This window comes from Anopheles marshallii, chromosome 2, assembly GCF_943734725.1.
Source record: "Anopheles marshallii chromosome 2, idAnoMarsDA_429_01, whole genome shotgun sequence".
NCBI classification, from domain to species: Eukaryota; Metazoa; Arthropoda; class Insecta; order Diptera; family Culicidae; genus Anopheles; species Anopheles marshallii.
This window is the reverse complement of record NC_071326.1, coordinates 46,153,075-46,167,029: the sequence shown is the minus strand read 5'-3', so window position 1 is coordinate 46,167,029 and position 13,955 is coordinate 46,153,075. Positions and strand designations below refer to the sequence as shown.

The 13,955-nt window shown below is 43.4% G+C and overlaps 1 protein-coding gene across 1 annotated transcript in view; it reads right to left on the bottom strand.

Moving 5' to 3' along the window:
• The window catches only part of LOC128718038 (amyloid-beta-like protein), a 61,437-nt gene extending 48,074 nt beyond the window's left edge, over positions 1 to 13,363 (bottom strand). Inside the window, exons 1-2 of the mRNA XM_053811712.1 lie at positions 13,259 to 13,363; positions 3,491 to 3,661 (exon numbers count right to left, since the gene is read on the bottom strand). Of these exons, the coding sequence (XP_053667687.1) occupies positions 3,491 to 3,661; positions 13,259 to 13,363 (276 nt within the window). The remainder of the gene's footprint in view (positions 1 to 3,490; positions 3,662 to 13,258) is intronic.
• Positions 13,364 to 13,955: the final 592 nt, after the last annotated feature.

The window sequence follows — 13,955 nt, the reverse complement described above, 5'->3', positions numbered from 1 at the left end:
TGAAACAAACACAGTACTATGCTGGCCAGATTTGTGCTACCGGTGATTGTTTGCTTCAAGCAATTGCAGCAGGTTCTTCGTTGCCTTTGGAAGACGATGCTATCTGATGCAATGCTACCGGTGGTATCTCCGCTAGTGGAGGGTAAGCATTAGAAAAAAAATCATCCCCAGGTAAGATCTTGGTTCCTTTCACGTGTACATCCACACGAAACGATCTGTACTTCAACCAAACGGCATCAAACGAAATAGCATGAAAAAAATGGCAATGGTTCAAAAATTCCTCATATTGCACAAATGCCAGATGAATACAGGTGCAGTCCAGCGAAGGCCAGCCATGACCGTAATACGTGACGTGGCACAGTAAATTTTCACCAAAATACGTAACCGCAAAAGAGCACTGAAGCGTCGGACAATGTGTGGTGTATACGTTGGCTGCAATAATGTAAATCCAAAAGGCGGTATCACAACCTTTTGGCGTGACAGCGCACGAATGCCGATGGGTGTGATATGAAGAGAAACAATGCATCAACCAGCGTTGACGCATTGTAGTCCTGCAGCTCTGGGTGCATTGTATGGGGTACACTTTCGCTTATCCTTAATGAAATGCTAGAAAAATCAACAATCCAGTGGTATGCACCACTGGCTTCAATGGAGATGTGTCGAATTGTCAGAAAGGATGACATCTGAATTCACCCGCAATCAAAATTGGAGAAGATGAACCAGCTGCATTTTTCCCTGCAACCTGCTACCGTATAGCGTTCTATGTCCTTAACCATAGCAGCAAAGGCAACGCGGCTCCTTCACAAACAGTACAGAAGAAATAGAAATAGTAGAATGGAAGTCAACGATAGAAAAGATTTTGCTGATTTCTCAGGTCACCAGCTGGGGGCTTAGAATTCAATTCTTCAGCAGTTTCCATCCAACACGGTTCGGTAAATGCTAAATGCATGCTGCTTAAACACACCGGAAAGTGTATGCAACATCCACCACCGACTGGTGAGAGCTGTTGAATGGATGGATGAGGAAAAAAAAATCTCTTCCAAGCAGACAAAAAACCACGGAACTGGAAAAGAAAATTCCCAGAAACATTATACTCGCGCTTCGTAAAATGCACCGTGTGGTGCATATCGTCTTTGCGTCGTTTGGCATTTTTGCGCGCCTTTGCGCCGATGGGGCGTTGGCGCTTCCTGGCAACGATGCCAGCCAGTCATTATGCTTATACTGTGTAGTGCTCGCAAATGCTCGGTGTTCGGGCAGCAGATCCGCCCGACGTCTCAGATGTTTGCACGGATGGTGTGGCAGGGAAAATAAAATGTATTGCAAATAGTACTTTCATCGCAAAATGCTCCGCAAACACTCGCAAAACTTGACGCCGCATAGCCGTGCGAAGTGGGGGCAAAGTGAAAAGCCCGCGCGTATAAGATTGGAAATACCTTTCCCAAACGTGCTTTGTGAATGAATTTGCTGGTAGTGTTTTTGTGTTGCGACAAAAAAAAACAAGAATCAGAATAAAAAAAAGATGCAGATCTTATGAAAACCGTAGGCAACGCTGGAGGTGTTATTCGGTGGTTTGCACCACGGCAATCATGGTGAAGCATTGCAGAAACAATCAGGAACGACCAGCGCGGTATTCCCACCAGCGGCTGAGGGTTGAGAGGCGTTATTTTGCTCTTAATTTATTTGCATTCTTCAGTACGGAAAAGCTGAAGCCCCGAAAGCAATTAAGAGGACACTCTTGAGACCGTGACCACCGGCGGCAGCAGGAGAATGCGAAACTTTCACACCCCGTAGAGCGAGAAAAGAAACGCCGAAATGAACACATAAATGAAACGTTCGATCGGTTTCATCAACTTTGCAAGTGGGCACCTTCAAAGGCTTTTTACTCCCCGGTGAGAATCGTCCAAAAGGTGATATTATTTATTTGATTGCTCAATTGAGCGTTGTATAGTTTGATGTCTAAGCTATGAAACACAGTCAGTATTCAATTTCCTGGAATGAGATAGCTGCATTCGGCATGAGGCAAAACAGACTGTTCAAACACAGAAACAGATTTAAGTGGATGAATACCATAACTCAATTGAGTGAGTTGTTTTATTCTTTCACGGTGGTTAACAATCCCATTAATGTATGTAAATTAATGCTAGTAAAGGCTTATAATTATTGTTGGTGTTTGTTTCTGCAACGCTTTTATCACAAACTGCAATGCAACGAGCAATTAGAAAGGAAGACAACAATTTCAATGCATATACGTTTGATTATCATTCCCATGTACCATTGCCGCTCAAATTCATAATAATTGACATTTATGACATCTGCATCATGTAATTCATTACGAGAAACGGCACAACAGCATTACAAGCGTTGTCCTTTTTGCCAGCGAACAACCGATATGTGAACCGGATACAAAAGGCTTTGAATGCGCTATTACGGTACTGCAGGCGGTGCACTAAACTAGAGAGAGAGAGAGAGAGAGGAAGAATGGGACGGCATTGTCCCAAAGGGTCCGTTTTGAATCCAACTGAATCGGTCGATATCGAAAGCGTGTGTGTTCGATTTCAAGATACTTTATGAACATGATCGATATAAAGTGCTACCAAGAGCGTCTGCATGGAAACGAACCGGAATGAATGCCCATCTATTTCCAACGGCTTTTGCCTTGCAAGCGAGAATTGCATTTCATTGGTTCGTCGCGTAAAACCGTTCGCTACACGTAACCTAATAATCTACATCGCACCGTTCCTTTCGAGGGCAGCCGGTGCGGTTGACTGTTAAATTGAAAAATCTAATTACTCCCCTGCTGTAAAGCTATCTCCACCGTTATCAGACGGTACGGTAGCTACAAGGATGGACAAACGAGCAGGTAGTTGTTTGTGAGATGGGTTGGATACATGAAGGTAATGGAACCCAGCGGTATTTAATGCCCACGGCTACGTATCTTCAAAGTTGGAGCGCTGCAACGTTTGCTAGAACTTCAAACACGATTCGTTACTAAAGCTCAGCGCTAACAGGTATGTTCTAGTGGGGAAACGGCAACCATCTGCATAGCGTTGTCAGCTTCCCGAAGGGCATGTTGTAAGTGTTTGGCATCGTTGACATTGGTGAACAATCGACAATCGACAATCGAGATATTTACATCCTCCAAGTTACCCGCAAAGTTTGTGAATGCTTTTAAGCCAATCGTGAGGAATACATTTTTAATTATAATTTTGAAAGTTGTTCCTCTCATTCTTATTCGTACTTTTCAATTTCAAAGTGAATATAACAGACATTTTAGCTAGTATTCATTAGTTGACAATCATTATAGTTAGTGGAAAGATTTTGAAGATCAAACAACTCTTTTATTTTCTTACTCTTACTGACAGTTCTTACTCGTGCGCTTACTGAAAGCTTAAAACTTTTTCTGGAGCTCATCTTTAAATATCTTCAAGCTTAGAATATGTTAAACATAACATCCTCTTTTATTCGTCGTAACCGTTTGTCAACTGCTTACCTTCTTACAGTAGTCCAGCAGATCCATTTTGTCACGGAGACATGTCGAGCCGGGGACCTTAATGCTCAGGTCCGTTGTCCATCGTCCTTCCTCGGACAGAAACTGCGGATGGTAGGTCTGTCCGGCCTCACACAGCACCGATATCTGTGGTTCCCACCGTGGCGAGGCAGCCTGTTAGAACGAGAAGCAAAGGACATTAAGGACGATGAAATAAGACGCAAAGAATATGAGATGGGACGAAAATGTGAGTGTTCAAGGCTGCAAATCAGTGAAACTGGCTGTAATCCTCCGGCCCCGGGTCGGAAGACTTTCCGAACCGTAATATGCTAATGCGGATGCGGGATTCATTAAACATTCAGGAAGCATAAAGCATTCGTTAGACATTCTCGTGACCGTTCGTTACAGGTGCTGCAGTGTGGCCTATTAGTGCTTCGAAGATCAAGGATTAATTGAAAACAAATATTGACCCGGAGATGAGCTGGGGGTGGAGATTCCCACCGTGATCCTTTTCACTAATCACCGTACGATCGCTTTGGAAGCAGCTTAACTTTCACGGTAAATAAGATTGCCGTGCCGAACCGTTGTCGCTCTCGTGATTCAAGTTTCTGTATCATTAGGCCGGATAAAGATGTCATTGTAGGTGCCATTGATCCATCTAGGAGGGAACAATTTGGTATTAGCGTAATCAACCATTGGTATCTTGATGCCGTTTATCTGGAGAATCTTGTAAAGCTAAAGCACTTGCAAATGAATCAATCATGCTTTTCGGTGCAGAACACTCCAGTCGCCAACCTGCTCTGATTAATTATCGCTAATCACTTGCCTGATGAATCGTCAGGAAAATGGCTGATGACAACGAGCGTGATGCTCTTAGCAATATTTACACTTGTGACAATTACATCTCATTTTGCCGTGCTTAAGATTGGCTCTGTGCATCTTTTGATGTCGGCCAAAGTCTCAAAAACCAAAAGTTAGTAAAAACATATAGGTCACCAGCAGATATCCGTCTCAACTATCCATAACTCGTTACTGCCTTGCAACTAATCATCTTGAGTGTAACCAAGACCGATGTGCCAGCTGTGCTTCACTATCCGCCCGCTGGCTTTTAATTCTGTAATGGCACTTTTGCATGTTTCTGTTTTCGGTATTATTTGTGACGTTGATGACGCACGGCCATGAACATCGTTTCACTAGGGACAACTAGCCACCATGTTGTCATCTGCGTTTTGTGTTGTTGCTATTTTATCTCGAACATTTGTGCTCTGTTTTGTTGACCAAAAGATACACGAGCAACATTTGTGTATACTTCTTTCGCCAAAGTTACAGCGACGATGGTGCCAGATGGCGATGATAGTAATTATTCAACAAACACGAGTGTCGTTCATTTCTTGGTTAAGCAATATCGAATGCTTTAACTCGCTTTAACAGGATAGATAGTATCAATGCTCTATGTTGATATTAATAGTAGACAATATGAAGTAATTTGCGCGGTATAGTTTAGGGAATTTTATAGAAACTAATTTTTTATTAACGTTTTTATAGTCTATGTATCAAAAGATACGTAGCAATCTGATATGTATGTCTTCAATATGTATGATGCGATATATACTTTGTAAAACGGTAACCTTCAATTTCATGACATAGCACAAACTAACTTTAGATGGAAGCGAATTCGTTGTTTAAAAGAAATATAAAATGAATCGTACCATATTTCCTTGCAGTTAAGAGCAACCACTTTCAGCAGGTATTTCCGAACCGCTCCGTCGACAACAGCACTAAAGCATACTCTCAGATAAGACACCGGAGGACCAAATCCTTTTCGGCAGCGTTGGCATGTTTTAATTAAAAACTCGTCCATCTTTGACTCAACCAGGCGAAGCAATCCATTGCCAACGAGAAATTACTACGAGTGTCCTGCGAGAATTAACTTGCTGTCGGTAGAGGGAGCAGGACGTGTCGAATATTTTCAACAACCTATTTCGTTCGTTTCTGCCATTCAGCCATTTTAAGCTCTTATCCGAATCGAACGTTCTAAACCGTAACGAAGCCACAGTAAAGGAACATAAATCGTGTTGAAATGGAGATCGAAAGGAACAAAAGCAGAATGAAGAAATGAAATAATAACTACCGTTCGGGAGAGTTTTGAGGTTTCGGGAAGAATATTGTTTATGCTATCGTAGGTAAAATGATGATGACACCGATTTGCATTGATGCATAGTGAAAAGTTTAGAACAGCCTGCTTCCGAATTATAATAGGTACGATAAATTGGCCTTACGTTTAATAACGACACCCGAAGTACTCAGCAACTCAAAAAGAACCGAACTCAACTTGAAATCGTTTGAAAGCTTAAAGACTTTTGTCATTTATTCAACAGCTTTATTATAAATGTGTTTTTTTTAAGCAAATATCATAACTTTCTCGTTAAAAGACCATATCCCCCTGAAAGGGATATCCATGTAAAGCCCAATGGAATATATCCCCATTCTTGTTGGTCGATGGTGAATAAAGACGAAAGAAATTTATCACATCCCTCACCTAAATAGGTAACACTTTCTATCTGCACTGCTTGATAAAAAAAAAGTAAATAAAAATGCCAACGAAAGTAAAAATAAATCGTTGACGTGTAAAAAATGTGCCTCCATAATAAGCTTGAGAAAAGCTTTTCCTTGGTGTGGTGCTAAAGGAAATGGATGAAGATGAAAGGATTCCGCATCTTTCGGAAAACGTTTTATCTCCCCATGGTAACGATGTGCGATACCTACCTACTGAGTGGCATGATTCCCCGCTCACACACTGCTGCACAGTGCCCCCGTACCGGTGCACGTGTCACACATGCACGTACGCGTCACCGCACACTCGGGTGAAATCCTATAACGCGCTCTTCACTCATCGTTCATTCTCACTCTCAGCATAATATGGCCCTGCGTCCTTTTACACTGGTGGCGGAAATTGCGACAAGCAAGGATGCGGACATGATGCGTGGAAAAGCGATCATTTTCTGCTCAGCTGAGCCAAGGTTTAAGGACTTGGACGTACGAACGCATGGCCAACAAAACGTGGCCCTTCTTTCACCGCTCTTGCTTCAACCCTTTGCCGATGGCAAACGAAAGCTCCTTAGCTTTCGCAAGAGAGAAAAAAAAACACCACAAGGAAAAAGCCACTTTAGGGAATTCTGGAGATACGCTTTTCGCGAACATACGCAGTACGCGCATCGAATCGAAAAGCACACAGGCGGTACGACAGGGTAACTCGGGCAGGTAGGAGAGATCGATGGCGCTTTTCCGGTGTGGGAGCGTACCGTACAGCACGAATATTGAAACGATTGCTGACGAGGGGCATGACGACGTGGGTCGTAAACTTTGTGGCTTTTTAAGCCTCCCACTGGTGTGAAGGATGAATGTGTGATGGTGTTGTTGTTGTTTTTTTTTTGGCGGGTGAATGTTAGAGTTGAAAGATTTCATCAGCCGCCCACACAAGGACGTGGGTAGAAGTATCGAGCGATGTAAAGACGATTTTCCGCTATCGATGTCAACAGATTTCTTTTTGCTTCTTGCGGGTAAAGTCCAAACAATGCAAAGCTTGTTTAGGCACCCGCTCTAGTCCAGTCACTCCACCCACAGCGCTCCACATGTTCAAATTAAAACACTGCTTTAAGAAAATGGGATGTTTGTATGGGAGAAAATTGATTTGGAGTGTAAATGTTTATACAAACGGAATATATTTCCAAATATCCGTCCCATTACCTCGGGAGCAGCACGATTAATGTGTTTGCAGATTCATGGTGCAAATATCGATTATCGGAACCATTAAATCCACATCATTTCGTTTCGATGGCTCACGGCTAGGCTATGGAAATCGTAATGAGCACCCGGCAAGTGCTACCGGAGATTGTGCTCGAGAGCACGATTAGAACGCTCGGTGTGGCGTCCGTTTGGCGTTATCCACTCAGCCGTAAAGTTGCTGCCTTATGCTTTTGGCACGACACCTAGCTTTGTCGTCTCATCCAGCGACCCGCTCTCGGCCGGCGAGTTCCCCTCGAGAGGTAATCAGTTCCGGATATCCATTTTGAAAAATTAGCTTCTGTCGCCACACGAAACTCAAATCGTTTTTCTTTTTCGTTTTGGTTTGTTCTTCAGTTTTGTGCCGTAGCGCCTGTCATTGTGCTCGGTTAATGGTTCGTGAAGCGGGCACGAAAAACATCGCATCGCTCAAACAGACACAGGATGACTACACACACTAATGGGTGTTTGGCCGGTGGCCATGACTGTGCCAGCAGAGCCTCCGTTACGCGATTGTGGCCATCTTCGTTTAGTTGCAGCCCTGTCTGATTTCCCACCCTTTACACTCCCCTTCCCACCCCCCAAAGATGGGTGCCAAAGTAAAAAGATCGATCGATTGCAGGTTCGTGTGAATTGCTGGTCAAAAACGTACCGGGACAGGATATTAATTGAATCGTTGACATCGGGCTGTCAGAGGCTAGATGTCAGGTTGCCGGTGGTACGGCTGTAAAAACTTAATGTAGCATCCATTTCCAGTGCCCTAGTGCCCCCCGCCCCTACCACCCCGAGGGCTCGATCGTCCCGGCAATCAACTTTCGTTCCGAAAACTACCATTCGATCTCCCAATCCCTTGTCCACTGCCTTTTACACTGCTCTTGAGGGCTCTTGTATCGGTCTAATAAAAAAAAAGGAAGAGAGAAATACAATTCCCCGAAGTACACTGCAGGAACTGCTGTTTCATTTTGCCCGATTGACATCGTGCACCGGATGTGCCCGTGTTTAATTTAGTTCTTTGAACTTTTTACCACTTCTCTGGTGCTATTGTGTCTCGTTCAGGGACGGGACTCTTGGGCGGAATCCTCGAAAGTACCTTAAATTTCATCTTCGACGGTCGCATCTAGCGTCAACGCTGGAGCGCCGAGAATCACTTTACGGCTGTGCCATAGAACAGATTATAAAGCAAGTTATTGTTTGAGTTTGCTTAGTTCTTGACTCGCAATTTGTTTTTCGGTTTTGAGTGTGTTTGCGGAGGCTGGATTCCGTGTTGTCGGTTGGCTCTGGAGTGTCGCTAAAAGGACGCGGGGTAAAGGGAGACGCCGGGCAAGAACATAAACGTTGAGGCCGGGGGCTGAATTAATATAACAAGAGCAATTGGTTGCGAGCGACGAAATAGCAGCACAGCGCAAGAGAGCTGAGCTGCAAATGGGATTCATTACGTACGCCCTACATGGAGCAAGTCTGTTAGGCTGGTTTGATGTCGGTGGCGTCGTAGCCTATCGCGAAAATAAACCCCACCTAAACAAGAGACGTCCCAAGACGTTCAACGACCGATGCGAGTAGATTCGGATCCCTTCAACTCATGTCCATGAGTTGACTAAGCAACGGCACACATTTGCCGTATGGTTGATGTAGGTGAGTCTTACTCATATACTTGCTGTGGGTTTTGAAATATACCACACTCGCTGTTATGCAAATATTTTGCTCACACAAAGAGTGCCAGCCAGCTTTACGACCAATCGGCAATGAAACGAGTAAGTGTCAGAAATGGGTAACACCGCATGGCTCTTCACATTCTCTCGACATCTTGCCGCCATCCCTCGGAACCCGATTACGCCCGAGCGCTTTGGACGGCTTGCGGGATGCGCTGAGAAGGTAATTTCATTTCGTCGTAATGCGAAATGGTACCTCTGCATTAAGTACCAACCGTTTCCGACCGTTTTCATCCGCTGGCCACGTTTCAAACCCCAGCCCAATAGTCCATATCCTGATTCGCTTATTCCAGCCGATTCGGTTTGGGGTTTCTTATCTTCTTGCTATCCCCGTACGAAAACCCGCAGTAAGCGGGAAATATGGCACAGAAAATGTCATAATGGTTTCGTATAATAAAAGAAACTCACAGGCCTACTCGCGTCCCGTTCCTTGCAACACATTAGACCAAAGTGATCCGAGGTGATAGTTGGTCCAAAACGCGCCCGTTGCCCTTCTAATAGTCCCTTCGAGGTATGCATCGCCATCGCATTAACCCGTCCTAATGGGATTCCCGTTTCTTTTCTTCACTGTTTTCGGCAACAGGGCCAGTAAATTAAGAACGATATTAAAGCGCTTAGTGGAAAAAAATTGGAAAATTATTCGCTTTACTCTATTTTCAGCCTTGCACGGATTGTCTGACGAAGGGAAGTCCAAAAACGGAAGATATGCGAGACTTACTGCACTAAAGTAAATAAACTGAAGTTGGGTAGGTTCATGACTAGAAATGATTTCACAGAACTTTACGTTTGTTGTTAACGAAAATGTCGCGTGAAAATACATTATCAAACGAACACAGGGTACAGATGGTTATCTTGACGGCCTTCAAATATTTCATATAGTACGAACAGTGAAACTTTGTTTTCGTAATTAAAATATCCTTTAATAACACTAACTAATATCTGGCAAAGATTTCCATTTGAAACATATTTTCCGAAATTAGAACATGGAAGCAATTCCATTCGGTGATTTCAGGAAATATAAATTAATATGCGATATAGCAAAGTTTCAGCAATGAACCAATTCAACGGCTTCAAACATTCGCCAGACAAATGAGCATGTTTGCGCCATTGTTCAATTCAAAGGAAACGGAATCATTTATTTCATTTTAATGCTGTAGGAAAATCATATTATTCATTTAAAAATCCATAGTTTTCTTGGTACTTCAAAATGATCGTACGTTTTCTAGGAATATTTTGGAGTGAACCGCATCATGTAATATAATACGTAATTCACTTGTTAAGTTGTTTAAAATATGGAATAATCAAGCAGCTATATAAAACTGCATAAAAGGACTGTAACTCTGTAAACGTTAGAGAATTTTCTATAACTTCTACTGCGCGGAAAGTGCTGGAACGTCCAACGTTGGCTATTTATATTTCCTCTCTAACTTTGACATACCGTCATCGATCGGTGTCCTTGGACGAACGGTGAGCTCCATTCGTTCGGTTGAGTGGACAGACACTCCAACGTGGCGCTGCGAGTCCAAAGGGATAAAGTGACCAACAACTTTTTCGGTCTGTGTTTCGCCTCGCAAAGGTCGCTTGGTTGTGTCTCCAAACCTATTAAGGAGAATGCTTTTTCATAAGTATATACATATATACATATACAGGTTGATATGTAGTTCAACCGACCTTAAAGGACTAACGACGACTTTATCGAAGGAGGTCACCGAAAGAATATTCATTGAATCCTGAAAACCTGCCGTCTTTTGTATCGGGAGGACCATTTTGGTATGAGTTAAACGCCGATGATAGAGAAGGTAGTAGCAGTGTGTAGTGAAGGGGAACAAAGGCAGCATTGTAACGTCTACAGCCCATTGCCGAGTTTTAACTAAATTATAAAGCTCACAGTCGCTGAGCCCGTGGTTCCGGCATCTTTTGCGAACCTTTTCCGGCTCCATCACCAACCAGGATGTCCTTTTTTTTCCTTACCGTACAAAAATTCGTCACTATTCGCAGGTTCCAAGGAGGTGTTTTTCAAAAGTCAACGATGTCGAACCTTTCGGTCGCCACCGGAACCGAAGCCTTTTCCGCGGGCTATTTGCTTGTACTTTTACCGTGGCCTATCTTTCTGCACCCAACTCCAGCCAACTTCTGAGTGCGTCCGAAATATCACGTGACAGATTTTAATTTATTCAAAGGGACAGTTTTGTTCCGATAAACTTAGGGTTGAAAACGGTGATGAAGCACTCGTACGCACGCTTGCTTGGCCGGTGGCCTCACCATAGCATAATCACATTTGTTTCTGTGGCGCATTTTTCTTCATTATCGCGCGGTATTAACGGCCTAAAGCAGCTCTATCCTCCACTCAATGGCACACAACCACACACACTCATTTACACTGTGGAGGGCAGTTGGGAGGCACATTTACAAGCCATAGGAATGAAATAACTAGGATTGGTAAGAGCAGTGGGGAAAGAAAAGGAAGCGTTCGGGAAGGCGAAGGTACGCGCGGTGTGGACGCCTGGAATGGCAAGAGTCTTATCGGAAAGTCGAGAAAACTTCTAGTAGCTTCCATGCCGTAATACTCCTTTCCTTTGGGACAAGTCGTCGTCGTTGTCAAATGACTTCCGCTTTACAAACGGCCAAAACGTGAGAAGGGCCTAAAATGAGGGCGATACTTCTTAGGGATGCTTCTGGCGAATTAGAAAAGGACGCTCTTATTATGCTTTTTTTTTAGGCTGCTGTCGATATCGTTTGGCATTTTAGCAATGGGTTGTAATGATTTCTAAAATGGACAAAAAAGGTCAATGAGAAGGTTTCTGTTCCTCGGATACATCTAAACCTGATCACGAGGAAAGCCCTTTTTTGTACATCTGAACTGTCCTTCGTTCTTTTGTTTCAAGTATAATTCAATTTTCCATTGTATATACCCAGCTATCGTCAGCTTCACTAAATGTTGAATGTTAAAAAAAAATCAAGCAAAGATTCACAACAATTTGTAAGATGTATTGTGTTGATATTGAGTATCATTTCAGAAGAATTATTTAGATTGTCTCATACAGAAGAACATTAAATAGAATATTTGTCTTAACTTCAAACTTAATTTACAGATTTTTATATCACAATTTAATGTATAAAATCAATAATTGCTTCTCATTACAAAAGGGTGAGATAAATTCATGGTGACATTTAACGCCAACGACTGTCCAGAAAGAGCACTCTAGGGCCTTTTCTTTGAATCGTATTCTGCTTCATCTTAATTTTCTAAATGACCTATCGTAGGTACGGCACAAATCCGTAGAGGTCGAGTTTGTCTAATCAATTTCCTAAATCAATTTATATCATTTGTTTTAATTTCCTCCGCAGTTCTACTTGTACATTTTAGATCCTTACTAAAAAGTAAGAAGTGTGCTGCTTATTATTTCTGCCTCTATTTGTTTTTGTAAACAACCTTTTTGTTTAAATCTATTTGTTTAAAAACAAAACAACCCAACCCATCTCTTAGCTGCTCGAACGCCGTTTCAAGCACATTGCTAGCACTTATGGATGCGAGTTAACTTTCAAGCAGGAATCATCACATTCCGATTCGGAAAGGAGCGTTTGGAAAAAAAACGAATGCTGCACGGTTAAACGTGGTACGAAGTCGTAATGCCACGAGCGCACCACTGCCATGACTCATGCTGCATATTAAAATCCTTCGTCACTGGAAGGCAACACACATTGGTCTTTCACACCTTCCCATGCCAGAGCGAACCAGTTGGAAGTGATTGTTGAGACAGGGGACGAAACGATCCTACGGCAAAACGTTCCCACGATGGTGCGGCTACGAAACCGGGGGTGTCCTGTCAGAGTTTGTGACATCCTCGGCGCAGTGTACGCGACCCGAAGTGTCGAACAGCTGCCTTATTCACCACGGCGCAATAATGGGAGGGCGGCTACAAGTAAGACAGAGGAACATACCAAACCAGTCCAATACCGAAATTCTTTTTGCGCAGGACAATCGGTTCGGTGGCGGTCGGCATGGTGAATAGTGCACCCCATTCCTTCCGTATCGGATTTTCCTTTGCGCACAGTGGTAGTAGTGGTGTGAAACGTGGAACCTTCACCGGTGTGCTGCTGTGTAAGTACTAGTAAGTGTCGTTTTTGTTATTTTTTGTTCCTTTCGCGTGTGTTCCAGCCAAGAGCAACCGTCCGTCTGTTGGCAGCCCTTTCAAAAGAATAAACAACGAACAGAAAGCGAAGCAGAAGCTCCCTCGGTTTTCCACATGGTGTAACTTAAAATCGCATGTAAACATACACCCACATTCTTGGTTGGATCCCATAGTTGCCTCACTGGGATCGCCTGCTTCGGAACGGCATAGAACGAGGTGACTTGAACACACGTGTAGAGACGTTGCTCCATTATCGATTTTTCTCCCCTTTATGTTGGGAAAAGTTTCCATTAACGTTCCAACTGGCGTGCTAAACCCTGAGCGTTCTTCTGTTACTTACTTCCAAACGTGAGTAAGTGCGACCAGTAACGGGCAGGACCAAGCAAAACTCTGGGTGAAAAATCTACAGCCGTAGGGAAAGTGTTCTGTTCGTTGCGAATAATACGAGCAATGAATTTGTGGCATTGCACCTTGCCTCATAAACCGCACTTTGTTGGACCTCCTAAAATACATTGCTGTATGAAGTGGTGTGTAAAGCAATCGTTTCAACTGCCATACGACGGACACTGGGAGCCGCCGTTCCGGGTTCGGCTTGCGCGTTACTTGCGAAAGCCACTACAAAGGTTTCCCTCCGTTGTAATCTTATCCCTTCAAGTAATGGCTAGCGTGCATTATAGCGTTGCGTTCAAGTCGAAATCTAATTTCCTGACCGCATTCACCCCGCCGAAGGTTTTTTTGCCGAGAAGTTTTGCGGAAAACCTTCCGGTCAAGTTGAAGGAGAAGAAAAATACAAAATGCAATCAAGAATGCATTAAAAACGAAAAAAGCCGTAAGTTGACATTT